We start from the raw sequence: 20,093 nt of genomic DNA on the forward strand, positions 1-20,093 counted from the left end.
CAATAATTTCACTTGAAACTGTTATGTTAATTTTGCACTAAAGTTCTTAATTAAATAAGAAAATAGTCCGTACTTTTCATTTGTCAAGTATAGGGCTGACCCGAATGATTCGAAGCTTCCACCGTTGCCATGGTAACAGGCCTCCAAAATCAGTATTTTAATGCTTCGTTTTGTGTTTGTATGTAATAATGTGTAAATCCCAAAATAGCCCATGAAATAGGAATAATCCCACAACATTATTCATTATTCATATTCAACATTCATTATTATTAGTTATTCTCAGCCGGATATCACTGTTTGTTATATGTAGAGGTGCGTGTGAGTACAGTAGTGCGGCAGCGGCACTGTCCCGAAGCTCCGAATACCTTCGAATATTTCTCACCGAAGCTTCGAAGCCCAAAAAATGGTATTCGGGAATATAAAAAAATAGGCTTTACCATGTGGTTATTTCACAGAGACTCATTGTTTATTGAATTACCAGAAAACATGCTTTATCGTTATATATATCGTCATCAATATATGAAATTACCTATATCGTGATAGAAGATTTTGGCCATATCGCTCAGCCCTAACAGCCCAACCATGAACCATGAACTGCATATTACAACTCTTCACCCCCTCTCTGACCATTAGTGAGGACGGAGTGCCTTTCCTGATGCGCGACCGCACCCTGCGGAGGACGACAGACGTGGAGAAGGTTTTCCCAGACAGACAAAGGGAAGACGCCTCATTCTTCAACTGGACAGATCTGCAGCAGCTCAACGCAGGACGCTGGTTCCTCAAGGTAGTTCTTGGTTTGCTGATGAAGCCGCTTCAGCTTTGTTTGACTGACGTGGTGCAGTGATGTGTGATAAAGGTCATTAGCCCATTGAGTCATGAGTTCTCTGGTCCTCTGGTTTCATCTAAATACTGAGATCCATTAATGCTCTCCTGTATGCAGAGAGGATCAGGGGTCAACTAGTGCTTGAAAATAATTGCTTGTTTCAACCTGCTTGAAGTACTAGTGGGCCAAACAGGATGAAAGCTCTGACTAACAAGCTGTGAGAATTGTTTACAAGTGCTGCCTGTTCTGGTACCCAATTATTCTTGCACCGTCTAGAAGAAATGGAGAAATGACCCGCTCCACTGTTGTGTTCTTGTTACCTGCAGATTGTGTAAATGCATTTATCTTCCCATTTTGGTACAAAGGACGAGAATCTGTATACAATTGGGGCAAGATGCAGTGACGTAAATACATTGCTTTTTGTGCACTGTGCTACTTTTCTGTGTGCCACTTTAATCCCTCTACAGCACCCTCCGGTCCAGTATATGTTCTCTCTCTATATACATCTGTCTGCTCGCTCATACACTGCTATGGCAACGGTTTCTTCTTATCTGTACATTTTGAAATGTATACACTCACTAGTGGTGGGAATCACCAGAGGCCCCACGATATGATATTGTCACGATAATTAAGTCACGATACGATCTTATTGTGATAAGATATATTGTGATATATTACCTTTTTTCAACTGTCAACATCTGCTTTATCTAATAAGATCCAGTTTTCACTCTGTTCACCTCAGAGTTTTCATTCACATATCTTGAGGTCAGAGGTCAAGGGACCAAAGGTTGCGTTAACCGAACATTTTCCTTCATTGACTGAATTTTTTTAACAATGATGGAAAAATCTGTAGGCCGTCCGTAATTTTTCTGGATTTTTTTGCAGAGCACACGCAGAACAGACAGATAGCAGACCGTGAGGAGATATTTGCTGAATTTGACAAAATGTGTATTGGATTAGAATCACAGACTCTGCCTTTAAACAAGCCTATGTATTATTGTCATTAAAAAATGAAAATGCAGGTAATAATAGATATGACGGAATTTTTACAACCCTGTCCGTCAAAATTACCGACAACGAGAAAGTCGCAACCACTACAAGAAGAGACCCCTTTGAAAATGGCCATGGCAGTTTTCCGTCGCCAAAATTTAACGTAACTTTGGAGCGTTATTTAGCGGTCTTCCCAACAAGCTGACATGACGAAGTTGGTCGACTCCTTAAGTTTTCTAGTTTCATATAATACCAGTATCTTTATCTTCTAGTTTTAAGACTGAGCCCGTTACAACCTTTGAAAGACAGAATAGCGGCTGTCAGATTGTTAAGGGGTTAATAGTTTATATAATAAAATAAAATACTTGACGTCTGTGTATCGATACAATATTGCCACGCATAATAGATTTTTTTCCCCCACCCCTAAGACTCACTGTGTAGTTTTGTTTTTAAGGGAAGGTTTAAACTCATGTTTTTGTTAAATATTTCCTTCTGAAGCTTATATTTCATGAGATCAGATTGCTGTGCAAAGCACTCGGTCTATCTACGTTATTGCATGTGAACACATTGTGGCTGGAAATACGGCATTCCAGAAAAGCCTTTCTGCTACTTCAGTGCGTAATTATGACAATTCGCTGTCATAGTTTGATTTCTAGATGCCCAAACATGCCCTAATCTGTCCTGATTGTGTAATAAAAGCGCCATTAAAATGACAAAGCTAAAGTGTCTTCAGTAGTGAAGTGAAGCACATCTGGTCTTCTTCTCCTGCGTGCTTTCACAAGGAGCAGTGAAGCGAGGAAGGGTGTGAAGGAATTTTTTATTTGCTGTAGGCGTTGTCCAAACGCTCTACATAAAATGGATGGATGTTTTATTCAAACTAACTATTAGGATTATGCATGCATGCATATATTTCTACAGGTCTCCAAAAACACGATAGAATTTCTTGCAGCAGTAATGTTATCATGTTTTGATTGTATGTTAATAAACATCTGCGATCTTCATCTTCTGTCCCCGTGTTTCAGGATGACCCTTTCTGGACGGTGCGATCCCTGTCAAAGCGTGAGACGGATCTGATTGCCAACCAGAGTGTGTGCAGCCTGGAGCAGCTTCTAAAGCTGGCCTCCTATCACAACAGCACAGTGGTTTTCCGGCTGAGGAGACCTCCTTCGGAGCACCCCTGCTATCACAGCTGGATCAATGATACACTGCAGGCTGTGCAGCAATCTGGGGTTCCTCAGAGCCTGGTAAGTGTGTAGGACCTGACTGCTGTGATAAACCCAGTCCGCATCGGGTTGAGTCCTCTGCACAGCAGGTTGTCTGGCTGATGTATTCTCAACATATTTTATGCAAACATGATGGAATAAATGTGAATTAATCTATTAAAATTACACTCTCTGGGCAGTGAGTTTTCCTTATTGCTATTCATGTGCATTCAGACCACTTCACTAATGTTGACGACACAAAGTCTCAAACATGCACAATATATTCAGTTTTTGCCCTTATTCCAAAAAAGACAATATTCCTACAAGGCTGTTTATACGAGCCAAAACGTGCATTTAGCCTGTATTGTTTATTAGTATTTGTTTAGGCTGCACATGTTCTTTTGGTTAGTATCATTTCTGGTTTATGGGCACAGTGGTGTAGTATTTACTTTATCTACCTGTGCACTTTGATGGCGGGATTCAGACAGAGAGGATGAGTTAGGCTCTGACATTTTCTGTGAACCGCCACGTCATGTCACATACTTTAGTTACTCCGGTTAGCCTACGTTATTGTTTGTGATCCTTTTCATTTTATAAACATCATAGATTTGTGTTACACGTCACACATTAAAGAGCCTACTTTAGACTCTTAGCGACTTTTTGATTGATGGTAGTCGCTACACTGTTTACATATTCCACTGATATTCCTGTTTACATGCAGCCGTACATACTTCTTGAAAAGGTCAGCCTTGTGATATTTGCGCATATCCAAAAACCCGTTGATATCCAAGTCTTTCATAATGTTTAGAAGGAGGTATGTTTCTCCTTCCCACCAGAAATGTGGGCTTTTCTTTAGGTCACGCATCTCTGCAAACTGTCAGCCAGTTGGTTTGTGTACAACATACAGAGTTCAACGCAAACAGGCAAGAGTCCGTGTGTCGCAAACTGCAGTAAAAACCCTAATTGAGACACATATTATGAATGTGCTGTAAACATGTCCAAAGAATGCTCCTAAAATCCGAATAATCTCGGCAAATCCCACATGTCTTAAAGGACCAGTGTGTAACATCTGCCGGCATCTAGTGGTGAGGTTGCAGATTGCAGGTGCCAAGCGTGTAGAAAATCTACGGTGGCCGATGTAAAAATGTAAATGGCCCTATCTGGAACTAGTTGTTGTAAGAGCGTAGGTCATTTGAAGAATAGCAGAGCTATAGTGTGTGTACGTGGAAAGTGAGTGGTGAAGCGAGAGAGAGCGACGAATGTCAGAATATCCAAACAGCTAATACATCATGGCCCGTATCACATTCAGAATATTGTCTTATTTGGAATAATAGTGGAATATTAGTGTGCATGTAAACGTAGTCTGAGAGAAGTGTAACTGTAGTGCTGTGTGTTGTGCTGTGTGTAGGTGATGTGGACTCCAGATGAAGACAGAGCTCAGGTGAGACAGCGGGCTCCCGGTCTGATCCAGACCTCAGTGAAGAAACTCAGTCCTCAAAGTCTGCATCAGTCCGGCATCAGCAGTTTGCTGCTCAGATACAACGTTGCCAGCACACGGGAAATCGGGTAGGAATACACAAACCTGATACTGTTATCAGGCTGGCGCCTTAACACACGGATTTCTATTTAAAGACGTGCCTGACTGTGTGTGATTGCTTTCAGAAACTTCTCCCAGAGCAACATCAACCTCACGCTTTACACCATCAACGAGCCCTGGCTGTACTCGGTGCTCTGGTGCAGCGGGGTGTCTTCAGTCTCCTCAGAGGCCTCACACATCCTCAAAAAGGTGCCTTACCCCGTCTGGCTCATGGTAAGGACCCATGAAAAAATACTGTATAGCTTTCTCTTCTTCTTCGCCTGGGACTTCTCAGTCATTTTGCAATCACGCACTGTTGCTTGAAACATGTTCTTGCTCTGTTTGTGGATAAAGTTTCTCTGTATGGCTTTCTGTTTTCCCTTTTCTGTTCAGCCGTAGTCTCTCTAGAAAAGATCTGCTTGGTAACAGGTTGTTAAAAACAAATGTAAAAGCTTTCATAAACTGGCCAATCAGAGTAGATGTATTAGATGATACCAACAAGGGAGGCTAGCTTTCAACTGAACTCATCAAGTCTGTTAATTTCCCGCACTGAGCACGCCATCCTCTTATTTTTCAACACTCATCAGAGGTCCCGGCCCAGTAGAAAGCATCATCACTGTAGTGTGCATCCTGTAGTGCATGACTCACGCTTTTCTAGTTCAGTCGTCTCCTGAAACCTCTCAACGCGGGTAGCACCCACACTGTGCCTCTGCTATCATTTCACCCGCCTCGCCTGTGTGCCAGCGTGCCAGCCTGGTCGCCCCGTCTGTAGCGCCATACGGGGACTCTGCGTGACAACATGTGGACGCAGACCCCTGCTGTGGTTCAGCGAGAGATTAATCTGCCAGTGCATCTGCGGTGCTGTCTGTCAGTGTCCACTGTGAATCTGTGTAACTGGATGTTGTGAAAGTGAACATTTATCCTCCTCTTTTTTTTCATCTTGCTACTGTACATGACAATTTTAAAGGGATAGTTTGGGTGTTGTATGAGGTTCTTATCCATGGTCAGTGTATTAACTACAGTAGATGACGGTCAACACGCCCCCCAGTTTGGAGAAGCAGACAGGAGTTAGCGCACGGAAGCAGAGCATTGTACTGCTGTGGGCGGGGCCGGCAGCAAAACGTATTATAGAGAACTAAAAAAAAAGGCTCACCCAAAAAAATCAGTTTAAGTGTAGGCTATATTTAGAATATTTTTACCGGCTTACCTTGCCGTCAGACGGCCCTTTCTAATGGGGAACTGAAGCCGTTGTATCCATCTATGCTCTCTCGCCAAAACCACCAGACTCCATTGAAAAAAAATATATATTTTTTTACATTGTGGAACAGGGAAGTTGCTGGGAGGTAAAATTGCTGTTTTTTTCACTGGAGTCTGGTTGCTTTGGCGAGAGCATAGATAACAGCTTCAGTTCCCTGTCAGTAACAAAGTACATGTATAGTTGTCTGATGGCAAGGTAAACCAGTGAAAATATTCTAAATATAGCGTACACTTAAACTGATATTGATATTTTTAGGTGGGCCTTTTTTTTAAGTGGCTAAAATACGTTTTGCTGTCGGCCCGTCCACAGCAGTACATTGCTTTGCTTCCGTGCGGTAACTCCTGTCTGCTTCTCCAAACTGGGGGCGTGCCGACCATCATCTATTGTAGGTAATACACTGACTATGGATAAATACCTCGTACAACCCCACTTCAAAACACCTTTTGATTACAGCTTCACAAGCGTGCACATCTTAAAGAAATGCAAAATTCTTGCATTTCCCAATTTAAATGCATTTTTTAATAGTGGATTTATTCTTAAAAAGTTAGTTTATTTGCAGAGGTATTGTACAAGACAGTTTGGATATTGCTGCTCACATAAGAGATTGTATTGATGACATATAGCGCCACCCAGTGGTGGATTCTGCTGTAAACATGTTGAGGCTGAACCCAGATCAACTGTACCACGACTGTGTGTGTGTTTCCAGAGACCAGATGAATACTGCCTGATGTGGGTGTCTGTGGACCTCATCTCCTTTGCGGTAGTCATAGGAATATTCATCTTCCAGAAGTAAGTACAGCCACTCGATGATGATATAACTGTAGTCAAGTCATTACAGTGAGTTGTTACGTAACACTTAATGTTCCTCCATTTTTCTGCTGGTGTTTGAAAAGGAAAGTAAACACTGACCTTTTTTTTTGGTTTTGGGTGTGCGTCACTCTCTCCTGTTGTGCTCTTTCATACATGCACAGTAAATACCACTAATTGCTGCTATTTAACAAGCACCCTTCACTGACACCTCTCATTCTGTGTGACACATCTGTCTGGAACACCTCGTTAAAATAACAGCTCATACATATTTATGCTGTCCCCTTGTGTTTTCATCACTTTTTTGAAAAATTATTTTGCCAGTAATAACTCATGTTTATGCCTGAACATAAACAAAACTGTATGATTTTTTTTACACGGAAACCCACAGAGACTCACCAACCTGATGTTTTTGTTAAAGGACAGAAGCTCAAGGTGGTGTCTGATTTTAAATATCTTGGAATCATTTTAGATTTGAATCTGTTTAATGCATGTTAAAAAGGTGGCCAGTTCTATCAAATAACACCTTTAGGCTTATCAGACCATACCTAACAACAGAGGCGGCCAAGTCTTTATACATGCTATGATCTTTTCCCACATTACTATTTTACAAGCCGGTCACAAGCAAGCATCACAACTCTGAAACAGTAGAGTGCTCCACGGATGACCTACTTTTGTAGGCCAACAAGGAAGTTATCATCGCCCTGGTTCCCTCCACAAAAAGTTAATGGGATTTTTCTATTGGTTTTGGATTATTGCAGAAATTAAGCTCTGTGGCAAACAAACGTTTATGATTCCTACGCGTTTTGTTCAGCAAGATGATCTCCAAAATTGAACACCACGTTGATGATTTTTGAAGCATGAATGCAATCGCCAGAAGTAAAAAGTTAACGTTGTTAGCAACCGACTTTTTTAAAACACGTAAAAGCTTCAAAATTCACGAGTGGGATGTTTACTGATGTATTTTATAACGTAGAACAAAACATTAAAATCTCTTCAGCTTGTGTTAACCACAGACCTTATTTCAGGCATGTAACTAAAGATCCATTCAAAAACCCATTGACCTCCAGACGAGGGAACCGGAAGTGCTAAAACGCTAACTCATTTCCAGGTTTTAGGACTCATTCCTGCACCACTCTATTGAGTCCCTTTACAAACCGACACTAAAAACACTCGACCAAAAGGTCAAGAGCTATAACCCTTGTCATATAGTACAAAAGTACAATTTATGTAATTTTGATAGTTTTAAAGATTTTGCAGACGCTTGCCTCATCTTTAAGGTTTAACATGAGCTTGCATCTCCCTCACTGAGTCAGTTCATAACGCAGAGGGATCGTAGCGGCAGAGCAACTACCAGAGAGGACTGTGTTGTACAATACAGACATATTCTTAGTCAGAGCCGCCCACTACTGGAACAGTCATCCTATTGAATTTAGAGAGAGCACTAATTACCTAACCTTTAAACATAAACTTAAGAGATGGGATAAAGCAAACCAAACCTGCAGTCATGAGTAATCATACTACCTCATCACTGGCACTGCCGTTATATATTCTCCTTGTTTTTACATATCTGCTACTTTTCTACTTTTGTAATATATTTTATTGTATTGTAACATATTGTGTATAGACATTTTACACAGCAGACATTTTGTCACAGAAGGAAAAGCTCAGATGTAAAAACAACAAATGAATGAGGGCTGCATTCCAGTTAAGGGAGGCCCTGATGTTGAGAATGCTGTTTCACTGGAATAGCTTACCGGGACACTTGATGGAATTGAGCCAGTGTTGATGTTATCAATTTCACCTCCGCTTTTCCTGCTATGACGAGTCAAAGTGTCTGCTGATGTACTGTGTGCTGACGTATTGTATTGATAATATTCTAGGCCACTACTTTGTAATAACCTGCACAGAGACTACAGATGACAATTAGCTCTTTAGCTAACTCTGGCACATTTTAGAGGTAGAAACTGTCCCAGGTAGGTCAATAAAGAAATAATGACCTTCAAAGAAAAGGCTGGAAAGAATATAGAGTTACATGTACAGTATGTGTTATGTGATTTTATAAGCTGTTCTGATGTATTGTTCTCCTCCTGTGTGGTGACAGAGAAGATGTACTTTGTATGAGCATGTCTTCTCTTCACTAATACTCCAGTATTTCCTCTTTCTGTTGGAGAGAGTAGTTTTATTGTTTCTGTGACGACTCCAGAGACAGATGGTCTGTCCTCCTGTCCTCTCTGGGATGATGGAGGGCAGTCATCTTCTTTCTTTTTTTTAATTTTATGGTCCGGTGCGGGTTTGCTCTTCAGTAGCTTCTGCTGGCTTCTAAACTGACCTCTCTTGTCTCCCGCCTTCTTTTGTCCTACCTCCTCCTCTTCCTCCTCTCTGCCTGATGTGCATGCTCTTCCTCCTCTGCTGCATTCTGGCATCTTCTCTCAGCTATCACATGATCAGGTAACCGGGTCACCTCTTCTGACCCAAACTCTTCTCTCCTTTCACCCTATTTCTGTCTTCATCCATCCTTCTTTTGCTTTCTCTCCATCTTTTTTCCATTCCTTCTCTGTCTTTTGTGTCGCTCTCTTTTATTATATAACATCCATCAGATTTTTTTCTCCACCTTACTGTACTTCCATCGTCTGTCTTTTATTTTCTCTCTCACTTCTCTCTGTCTCACCTGAATCGTTGTATTGCACTGCTGCCGCTCTCCTCCAGAGGGAGGAGCTCACGTCTTTAATAAATTGAATGCTTTCCACCCACACAGCACAAAACATCCACAGCATTAAGTCACCGATGAGATTTCAAATTTATTATCCATTTTATTAAGCCAAAAGGCTAAACGTCCAAAATGAAGTACGGATGTGCGTTCATCAGGGGAAGTGCCTCAAGATTGGCTTTTATTGATGCTGATGAACTAAGAGCTCGCTTGTTTGCATTTCTGTCCCTCGTTGCCTCCGTGCATTAGTCGCAGCTCATTGTGACTAATGCTCCTCAGCGCAGTTAATTGAAATCAAGGCTGTTTGTGTTCATTAAAGCAAGGATGCAGTTTCCACATACAGGAAATTAAATCCTCTGCCTCGTCCTCTGAGGAACTGAAACATGTTGTTTTAATGAACACAGAACAGAGCAAAATGTTCTGTATTTAAATGATATTTTACTAATTATCCATTCAGAAGGTAAGGAGAAAATAAAAATAGCTTTATTCTATTAAAAAAATACAATTATTTTTGCATTTCTGCAAATGTGTTATTTGCAGCACACACTGTAATTACCACTTTCTAATAAGGCACCCTACATAGAATTGTAACCATTAGTTTTATTAATGGGTAATGTGTCATTTAGTAATGCTTAACAAATAAGGGCATTAATAAAAACAACTTTAGGGTTGCCAGGTTGTGAAAAATTACCTTTTACCTCCTGGAAAGGGAGGTATTACTACGTTATAACATGGAAAGCTTATTGTTATAACAAGATGTTTTCACGTTAACCGTAGCTGCGTTTCAGGAATAAGTGATAACTAATTGAACAGATTTGTTTTCCAATAAAACAGAGTTAGACACTAACTCTATAGCTCATCTAAAAACGTAGATGTTATCCCTCTATGGACCCTGAACTTATTGCGAGAAGAGGCAGCAGTATATAGTGACATCATTATTATCTGGAGAGGATCTCTGACATCACGTGTGACCCCGCAGGTATCGGATGAGCGGGATGCGCAGCTACAACCCTGAACAGATCATGCTGAGCGCCGCCGCCGTCAGGAGGTCCAGCAGAGACCTCAACGTCATGAAGGAGAAACTCATCTTCTCTGGTAAGACCAGAGGGACGTGGACGTGTTTGTCCGTCCTGGATGTTTTCTAGTGTGTTGTTGTTTGTTTGTTTGTTTGGGCTCCTGAACTCAGAATCAAATTCCTCTCTTTGTACTTTTGGTTTTTGCTGATTCACAAAAAGTCTGTAAAGATGATGAGTTTCAGGTGCCCATCTAGCACGTCTCTTGCATCCCAGCATGCATCTTTCTGAGTGTCTGTGAATGTTTCTCGCTCCTCCTCTTCCCTGTTGAAGGTCATCCCCAGTAGCAGCCTGTGTGACGTGCACCTCCTCCTCTCCATCCATGCTACCACCTCCTCCTCCTCCTCCGCCAGCCGTGACTTCCTCTTTTATTCCATGCATCCCTCGTTACTCTGCCCTTCTCCCTTTCATCCATCCATCCATTCATCCCTTCATGCACCAAACCTCCCACACTACCCCCCAACTGGAGACAGCGTCATGTGTAGGGGAGCTTATAGACGCCCCAGTCTGTCTAGACAGCCTCTAGTGCTGGGGGTCAAAGGTGAGTCACATCTGGGCCAGCTGTTTGAGGCTCTTCATCATTTTTTCATTCATTTTTTCACTCAATGACTCCTTTCATCTTTTATTTTTCTTGCAAATTGATGTGGTTTGAAAGTGATGGTAGTCCAGTTCTAAAACTTGTTGGGGCTAGGGACTCCTTAAAGGGGAGGAAATCTTCCAAGGACCCCCTTTTAATTGTAACACTGATTAAGCATAATGCTTACTACTATTTGTATTCTTAAACTTTTCGACCTAAATACCTCAGAGCTGTTTGATAGTGATAAACAGAAACACATTTTAATAACACAACTTTGTTTTGCCCTGATATTCTGGGTGCTTTGTAATCACATGTCACTTTAGTTTGGCTTCATGGCTTCGTTCGCTAACACCTGAAGACATATGACGCATTTTGGACATCGCTGTTGCTCGATATAATTGTCGTCATATTTTCTCAATTTAGCTAGTTTGGTCTTAAGGCCCTGACACACCAAGCCGGTGGTATTTGACCACCTGAACGAGCTGCACACACCTTGCGTACTGTTATTGGCTCGAGGTTACACCCCCGCGTGGGGCTTAAAGGCTATTTGTAGACACCCAGAAGCATCCTGAGTAAATCAAAATAAGAAGAAAAGAGAAAATACAGGCAGAGGGCTGCAGGATCTCTGCAGAAACAGACACCAACATACACTTCTAGTGGGGCATAAGTGATGATTGAGAGGGATCATTTTATTTTCAGTCTATACTTTGTTTTTAAGTTAATTCTTGCATATTATACCTGTAATGATACAGGACAATTTTATATTTATAGTAAATTATTTCACGGATCCCTCCTTGAGAATCACTGTGGTAGTGCATGTCATCTTACAGTACACTGACTTTTTCTTCTTTATCCTTTGATGCCCTCCAGAGGTGGGGAACGGAGTCGGCAGTGCCGAGGAGCTCTACGAGGACAATGGCTACGACTACTACACCAATCAGGCCATCAGCCAGTGATTGTTTGGGACTTTGTGAATCTGCTGTAGCGAGACGGAGACGCCAGACGACGCTCTCAGTGTTTACATCATTCCTGTTCCAGTCAGTGTGATCTCCTCCTCTGTCCTACTGATGTGTCTGATGGAGAAAAACAACCACCCAGTTGCTTTGTGTACATTCTGTAAATAGTTTTGTGTTTCGCTTGTCAGACATACTGTATATCACACGGGACTACACGCACTTTTTATTAATGGAATTCGCCAAATCTGTGGCCTCCTCCTCTCACACATCTAAATGGCCCCTTCCGAGTCACCTGCTTCTTTTTAAAGATGCGTCTCCAGATTATTTTAAGCTATTTTTTTCTCCCAAAGCAAGTTCCTTGTTTTTAAACCACTGTACATGACGTTCTTCTCTTAGCAGATGAATTTCTTTTTAACGAGAGGCAGCATGAGACTAAACGCTAATTATGCTCTCGCCTTCCGTCAGCACTCCACTGTGCTGTTGTTCATAATAACATTAATATTTATATTTAAAGAGAAAAATTAAAAGAAAAAAAAAAAACATGAACAAGCTGTTTACAGAAGTCCTGCCTTCTCCTCCAGGTGAAATATTCACACGGTGTATGTAAGATAAGTATTTTGATAGAGGCTGAATGCCTCTCCAGCCCCCCAGTGCATGTAATGACCATATCAACTGATGTATGTGAGCTGTGCTCCCAGTGCACCAGAACATCTGGTGAAAATGGTTTGGGGGGTGAAGATCAGTGCAGTCTTTTATGGGTAATGTGAATGTGTTTTGTTTTTTTAAAGATGTGAACGGTGTATTTTGTGTGAGTGTGTGTGTGTGTGTGTGTGTGTATATTCTGGCTGGGTATATATTTTCTACCCTGCGTGCAGTGCTACGTTGAGTGTGTTATTGTACATAAAAGGTGAACCAGTGTGTGAGACGCTCCAGCCAACTCAGCATTACATTTGAACAACAGTGATTAATAATAATGACGACAATAGCAATATAAGCCTGGTGGTCATGATAGATTTCAATTCCTCTGAACTGCGGTTAAAGTCTGAGGTATTTCAGTGTTGACATGGATCCAAACGTTGGTTTGCTGGTGTAAAACGGACTGCTGTAAGGTGAATGAAGTGGGTGCTAAATGTGAAAATAAAGCTCTAAGCTAAGTGAAGGGACGCTACAGGGATCACAACAGGGTCAAGACATGGATTGCCTTTTGTGTTTATTTTCTTTATTTGGGTATTACTGTGCCTCAGAAGTAAACATTAAAAAAAACCTTCTAATATGAGAGCTTTTAGTTGTGTTTTGTTCGGTTTATTTGTTGTAATTTTGTGGTCTTAAACATGCGGACGGGAGGAGCCGGGCATCGAACCACCAATTAAGGAACAACCCGCTCTCCCACCTGAGCCGCTCTTTTTTATTTATATATGTATATACTGACTGAAAGTAATAAAATGGATTCATTCTTCTTGTCTCTGGACTTTCTACTTTTAGTTATGTTCAGTCCAGAGTTATTATAGTTATTAAAGCTGAAACTAAAATGAAAACAAACTGTGAAAAATATTTATAAGTATCATAAGTATATTCTTTAAGAAAAACTAAACTGAAATGATATTGCCTGGTTAAAAAATAAATAATACAAATTAATGTTGATTTCGTTCAGTTTTAGTTTTTGACTATAATATATCACTACAAAAAAAAGAGAAGAGACTGCATGAATTTCTGTCAACTCTCGTGACTTTGAACCACACAAATTGAACTGACTTTTCCATCCAGGAGATGGGGCTGTGCCACAATTTTTTTCACTAAAGTAGTGCAAAGATTAAACATCATGGCCATTTCTACACAGTTCTCCAACCATGTGTTTTGTACGTATATAGCTACAAACTTCTGAGACATTATAGCTGCCCCTCACAAAAACAAACTAAAACTAGCAAGCACACTCTGAAAACTAACTAAAACTAAACTAAAATAAAATTGAAAAGTCAACAGGCCACGACCCCGAATAGGATAAGCTGTTACGGATAATAGATGGAAAAATAATCTTATGATTAGAAGTTGGTGACGTTCTCAAGATGATGAGATGATTAATGCGACATGTGATGTGTGTGAAGAACTTTGTGTTTGTTTCCCAGAAATACGAGACTCAAAAGTTCCACATTTGTGGACAATAATGATTATTATTATTATAAAGTAAACAGACAGTGAAGAAGTTGACAAATTGAATTTTAATTGGCTGAAAAGCAGGTTGTAACAGTTTAACATGTAATTTTTTAGGTGGCTAGACTGAGTAAAACATGTCTTATAAAAATAGATCCTAGTCTCATATGTTTTAATTTTTCTCCCTATTTCAATAGAGATTTGTACATTATCAAAGGCAAACAGTATAGCCTTCATCTTTAGTAAAGGCTCTATTATAATAATCAGTTCCAACATGATAAATACAACATTTGAAAAGAAAAAGATCAGATAAATAAACCTACTCAGGAATGACATTTGGCAAAAGTTGTAATACTTTTTAAGGAATTTATGGTCATATTGGACCATCTGAACTTCAGTCTTGGTTTTATGTTTTCCAGAGACAGATACTGGCTGTGCAGTAACCAGCCTACTGTCCACCAGAATAAGGGCAGGTGAAACCAGTTTTCTTCACACTCAATTATTATACAATATAATAATCTGTCAAATGTAAATGCATCAGATCCATTAAACATCCTAAATGTGACCGTAACACATTTGTCGATATCAAACACACAAGGCACCAGTAAGCAATGATTTGGTCCTTCTGTTGGACCACCAGAGTTGACCTTCTCTACCTGCAGCAGCTAAAGAAGCTTATCTCTGATACGCAGCACAAATATTAGTCAACGGCATTTAAATAAAGCGCGCACTATTGCACAAAGTTGGCCAACAAGTGAAAATCCTCAAAGTGCAGCACCGAGCACAACTCCTCTTAAACAAATAATGCAGTCGTTCAAAGGGAGGAAGTGTTGGTGGTGCTAATAATGATTTAAGATTTTACAGTACTGTGTGAACATTAAGGCTTTCTCCAACATGCACGTTCATCTATCAGCTCACCAGAACACCTTATTTATGAGGTGAGTAGTCAATAATATTTCAGTGAATTTGTTTGAAATGAATTGTGCATCTTTACACTGCTGTCTTCCTCTGTCTCAATGACTTCTAGTGGACATAAAATCCTCCTCGGAACATTATGCAAAGACCTTACAGCGACCTGGACCAGCCAAGGTTCATCTCTACACTTCGATTCAAACATTATAGCAGCTTTCTGAACAGGCACAAGCACACTGTGTGTCAACCGCTGATGGAAAGATGTAAAAAAATACATGCAAAACACATTCACAGTTAACGGGAATAAATAAATAAATAGCTGAAGATGTACTGGCTAATCTGTAAGTCCTTTGAAAAGGTTGTTCCCTGAATTGAACACCATTAAAGTATCTACTAGGAATGAATGAGCATCATGAGTGAAGCTGAAGGGATCAGTAGACAAATGAGAGGCGATTATTCACATTTCCTCTCCGTGTTATTACGGCTGAAACAAACGCAGCCGTCAATTTATAAATAGAAACAGGTGCAGCTGTTATGGTATCTATCTGTCGAAGAGGAATGTTGTTGTGTTTCAGAACGTAATCATCACATTTTTCTGCCGCCGCCGCCTCACGAAGGATAAATCATGAGTTGAAAAAACCTGAGTTTCCTCATGTCTTCATTCAGGTGACGGTGTCTTAAGATGTTAAATGACGCACATGAGAGAAGCATGAAACAGTTAGAAATCAATGAAAGTTTCTGAGGCATTCCTTTTATCGTAATAAATAACCTTAATAATAAGGATTAGATGAAGTTCGTCTTGCGCAGGTGTCTGTTGGGGATTTCTATAGCGCTCACTTGTAAAGGCCAGGAGCCGCCCATGATGCCCGCCTGGATGGCTACACCTGTAACCACAGCCAGGTCCGGGTCTACCGAAGTGTTGGGCTCCTTCCCAAAGTACTCGCTGATCAGCCTCCTTATCCGAGGTATCCTGGTGGAGCCTCCGACCAGAACAATCTCATCCACTTCCTCCTTCTCCAGTCGGCCCTCGGCTAACACGGTCTTAACGGGGGCCAGGATCTTCTGGAAAAGGTCCTCGTTGAGCTCCTCGAACAGCTCGCGGGTGATCACAGCCTGGAGGAGAACCGGAGTGGGAGCGGAGCCGTCGGCTGACTCGTGAATGTGAAGGTGCAGCGGCACCCTGATGGTGGCGCTGGGCTGTAGGGTGAGGTTGAGCTTGGCGGCTTCCACAGCCTGTCGGAGACGGTGGATGTCCTCTTTGAAGGTGGGGGGGACGCCAAACTCCTGCTCGGCTCGCTCTATGGTGTACTGGAGCAGCCTCTGGCTGAAGTCTTGACCTCCCAGCTTGTTGTTTCCTGCCGAAAAAAAACACAATTAACTTAAAATTAGACCACAGTCCCCTCCAGCAACAACACTTCTGATTTAGACAAATGCTGCTTTGCCGAGTTTTAAATTAAAGATGTTAAAATTAAACCAGATTATTGCCTGAACAGATATTGGAAACACCCACAGAATTAAATGATTTAAGCCTTTAAACGCACAATATGTAATTTCTGCCACTAAGGGGCTCTCAATCAAAACAATAACAAAAGGAGTAGTTTGATGATGTCGTGAAAATCTATCTGACGTGATAGACGTAATGTATAAAACTTTAAATCATGTTATGTTTAGTCACGTTTAGTCACATTTATTCACATTTTATTACACGGCTTTGTCGAATACTCGATTCTGATTGGTCAATCCCGGCGTTCTACAGTCTGTTATTTCTTTATAACAGATTTAAAGTATTACATCACGGCATTACATTACTGTGTAGTACATTACTAGTCAAGAGCTATTCAAATTGACAGACATTGACTTTTGGGGTTTTAAGCAGGAGGTGTCAGAAAAGTTACCACAGGGATAACTGGCTTATGGCGGCCAAGCGTTCATAGCGACGTCGCTTTTTGATCCTTCGATGTCGGCTCTTCTTATCATTGTGAAGCAGAATTCACCAAGCGTTGGATTGTTCACCCACTAATAGGGAACCTGAGCTGGGTTTAGACCGTCGTGAGACAGGTTAGTTTTACCCTACTGACGATGTGTTGTTGCAGTAGTAATTACCTGCCATGGCTCTGGTGAGGAACATGCCTCCCTGTTTGTTGAGCAGAGAAACATCCAGGGTTCCTCCCCCGAGGTCGACCACCAGCACGTTGAACACGTCCACTTTGTGCAGGCCGTACGCCATGGCTGCAGCTGTGGGCTCGTTGATCACACGCAGGATCTCCAGGCCTGCAACACAATGGAAAGAATGAACACCGTTATATTACTATTGCAGTATGTGTAGCTTGTATATTTAATGCTATTGGGGAAGAAAGGCTGTTATCTTGTTATCTTAAAAATAATAAGAGAACTGACCAGCGAGATTGGCGGCCCTGATAGTGTAGTTCCTCTGTCTCTCGTCAAACTCTGCGGGCACCGAGATGACAGCTTTCTGGATGGGCATGTCAAGCTGCCGCTCGGCCATCTTCCTCATCTTCAACAGCAGCCTAGAGCCGATGAACTCCGGGCTCACAGTGAAGGTGTGGTTGGTGGAGATCTCAAACTCTGCACTTCCGTTGTTGTTAATCACCTGGAAGAGGCGCAAAAAAAACTGATAAGTGAGAGCAAATCACAGGCATCTGGTTGAATTTTTTTTTTGTGATACTGTATCGCTTCTCAAAAAACGTGTATTGATTTCTAATTAATGGTTTAAAAGCAAAGATTAACTCAGTCAATACTTTATTTTATATGCAAAGATATGCGTCTTCTGTGATAAAAGCAAATCATACTATTCTGATTCTAGTAGAAATGTTCAGTGACCTGCCACAGTGGCACGTGAGGAAAAAACTTAATTTTAGACCCTGACCATGACCCACCTTAAACGGGTACCGAGCACTCTCCTGCTCCAGGACTTCTGGCTCAAATATCTTCCCGATGAACCTCTTGGCATCGTAGATGGTGTTTTGAGGGTTGCTGTCAGTCAGCTCCACGGCTTCATGTCCAGCAAGCACCTCGGTGGTGGTGAACGAGACGGCGCTGGGGATGCTCTTCCTGCCCTCCTCATCAGCTATCACCTCCACCTCCCCGCTGCCCGGATGGAAGACGCCGACAGAGCAGAAGGTGGTGCCCAGATCCAGGCCGATCACTTTGGGTTTGGGGGGCGGTAGGTACTGCTGGCCCAGGTAGCCAGCCAGGAACAGGGCCAGGATCACAGAACCTGGTGGTGACAAACACGTGTTATTACAGGTGCACCAAAACCAAAAAAGGACATATTTACATCCCTTTAGTTCACCTTTATCGACATTATTTATTTATTAATTTTGTTTATCTCCAATCCTCACCCTGACTCAAAGTATCCCACCCACGCTCAAAAATGATATACTGTTCTTTATTTCTATTAAGATCCTTCTCAAGAACCCACTGATGTTTCAAAAACATTTTGAATTGAATTGCTGTCTTTTTTATAGCTTTAAATATAAATGCTTTCCCCATTGTAATGATGATGTTGTTCAGGTCTTTTCCTTTTTCATCATCCCTTAAATCACCAAACATAATAGATAAAGGACAACTATAGAAATTTGATTTGTAGACTGAGATCCATAATAATAATAATGCAACTTCCTTACAATAACAAAATAAATGAATGTCTGACTCCTCTTCCTCCTCACAGAATCCACAGAAGTCACATTGTTGGATACCACATTTTTTTTAGCATTCTCTTAGTAGGTAAGAATTTGTAGATTAGTTTTAGTTGTAAAAAATTGTAATGGAGACATTAAAAGAAGTTGTGTAAATAAATACATGCACATACTTTCCTCCATATGGCATACAGTTGTCTAACAAATCCTCCTATTTTGACTGGATAGCTATGGTGTTAAGCTGCATGTATAACTGATATATGTTCTTGTTTATTTTTCTCTTATTCTTCCATGTTGTGTCCTTAATGTATGATGGCAACATGTCATTTGTTTTGACATGTAGCTCAAGTGTTAGCTCAAGTGTTAGCTCATGTGTTAGCATCCAGTTAGCATCCAGTCACCGGTTAAAAAACACAACTGCCATTCAACTTACCAATCATAGAAATTTCTCCAGACATAGTCACACACTTGCGAAGTCACCCACTGCTAAAATAAATTAAATAAATTGTTCAATTTGTAGTTAACTTATGTCCAACTGGCGGCTTTGACAACCGGCTGATTTCCAGACTACCAACAAAATACACGTCAACGTTTCATTGCTCCTTGTTGGATGCTGGGTAATGTAGTTCAGGGCATACACTATATACGCGACGGCTATAGCGAGCCGATGTAGCGTTATACTACATTTCCCAGCAACGCTAGCGACATCCCAACGTCTCACGAAAAGTTTCGTGACGTGTCCTGGACATATCCGTGTTCTCAGCCAATCAGGCAGAGCCAAATTATACGTATATATAATATATATTTATTTTATTATTATTATTTTTTTTATATAAATAAATTAAGTCCAACTGGCGGCTTTGACAACCGGCTGGTGAGGAAATTTGAGTTTTCCAGACTACAAACAAAATAGACGTCAACGTTGCATTGCTCCTTGTGGATGCTGGGTAATGTAGTTCACGGCATACACTATGGGAGCGATGGCTATAGCAGCCCATTGTAGCGTTATACTACATTTCCCAGCAACGCTAGCGACATCCCAACGTCTCACGAAAACTTTCGTGACGTGCCCTGGACATATCCGTGTTCTCAGCCAATCAGGCAGAGCCAGAGCTGTTTAGGTTTGATAATCAAAGAAATAGAATAGGAGTAGAATGGACATTACTGTTCACATTAACGTAGAAGGGTAGTCAGTTCAATGACCGTTCTATTTCTAATTTTATTCTATGTTGATAATAAAAGTAAAAAAGATTGACATTGAAATAAAATATTATTAAAATAAATGTAAAATATAGAAAATATCACGTTTAATAAATTAAATCTTAATAAAAGTAGAAAAATAAAAATAAATAAAAATATTCTAACTAACGTTATAATCATATATATATATATATATATATAT

The 20,093-nt window shown here is 40.9% G+C and overlaps 2 protein-coding genes across 5 annotated transcripts in view; one reads left to right on the forward strand and one right to left on the reverse strand.

Moving 5' to 3' along the window:
• Positions 1-13,428, forward strand: part of LOC119491258 (glycerophosphodiester phosphodiesterase domain-containing protein 5-like) — a 59,036-nt gene extending 45,608 nt beyond the window's left edge. The window contains exons 10-18 of one of the 4 annotated variants that reach the window (XR_005207573.1): positions 634-784; positions 2,836-3,057; positions 4,424-4,581; positions 4,678-4,825; positions 6,556-6,638; positions 9,093-9,107; positions 10,346-10,461; positions 10,713-10,980; positions 11,887-13,428. Coding sequence is in view for 3 of the 4 variants with exons in the window: in XM_037775071.1 (XP_037630999.1) it covers positions 634-784; positions 2,836-3,057; positions 4,424-4,581; positions 4,678-4,825; positions 6,556-6,638; positions 9,093-9,107; positions 10,346-10,461; positions 11,887-11,972 (979 nt within the window). In the remaining variant the exon portion in view is untranslated. Of the gene's footprint in view, positions 1-633; positions 785-2,835; positions 3,058-4,423; positions 4,582-4,677; positions 4,826-6,555; positions 6,639-9,092; positions 9,108-10,345; positions 10,462-10,712; positions 10,981-11,886 lie in introns of those variants that run through there. The other 3 variants (XM_037775071.1, XM_037775072.1, XM_037775073.1) reach the window with 3 other exon arrangements.
• Positions 13,429-14,169: 741 nt separating this feature from the next.
• hspa13 (heat shock protein 70 family, member 13) lies at positions 14,170-19,290 on the reverse strand. The gene is made up of 5 exons (XM_037775074.1): positions 19,125-19,290; positions 17,930-18,270; positions 17,430-17,643; positions 17,136-17,303; positions 14,170-16,387 (listed from the first exon to the last, which is right to left on the reverse strand). Exons 1-5 carry the CDS (start codon positions 19,147-19,149, stop codon positions 15,816-15,818), a joined length of 1,320 nt encoding a protein of 439 aa, XP_037631002.1. The 5' UTR covers positions 19,150-19,290; the 3' UTR covers positions 14,170-15,815.
• Positions 19,291-20,093: the final 803 nt, after the last annotated feature.

Source organism: Sebastes umbrosus, chromosome 7, assembly GCF_015220745.1.
Source record: "Sebastes umbrosus isolate fSebUmb1 chromosome 7, fSebUmb1.pri, whole genome shotgun sequence".
Lineage (NCBI taxonomy): Eukaryota > Metazoa > Chordata > Actinopteri > Perciformes > Sebastidae > Sebastes > Sebastes umbrosus.

What these genes read in the sequence shown, in the direction of transcription:
- hspa13 (XM_037775074.1), bottom strand. Translation starts at nt 19,149, where the DNA reads ATGTCTGGAGAAATTTCTATGATTG. An exon ending in GTGCTCGGTACCCGTTTAAG is followed by an intron (nt 17,644 to 17,929) that starts GTGGGTCATGGT and finishes CGCCTCTTCCAG; the next exon opens with GTGATTAACAACAACGGAAG. An exon ending in CCTCACCAGAGCCATGGCAG is followed by an intron (nt 16,388 to 17,135) that starts GTAATTACTACT and finishes TTTTTTCGGCAG; the next exon opens with GAAACAACAAGCTGGGAGGT.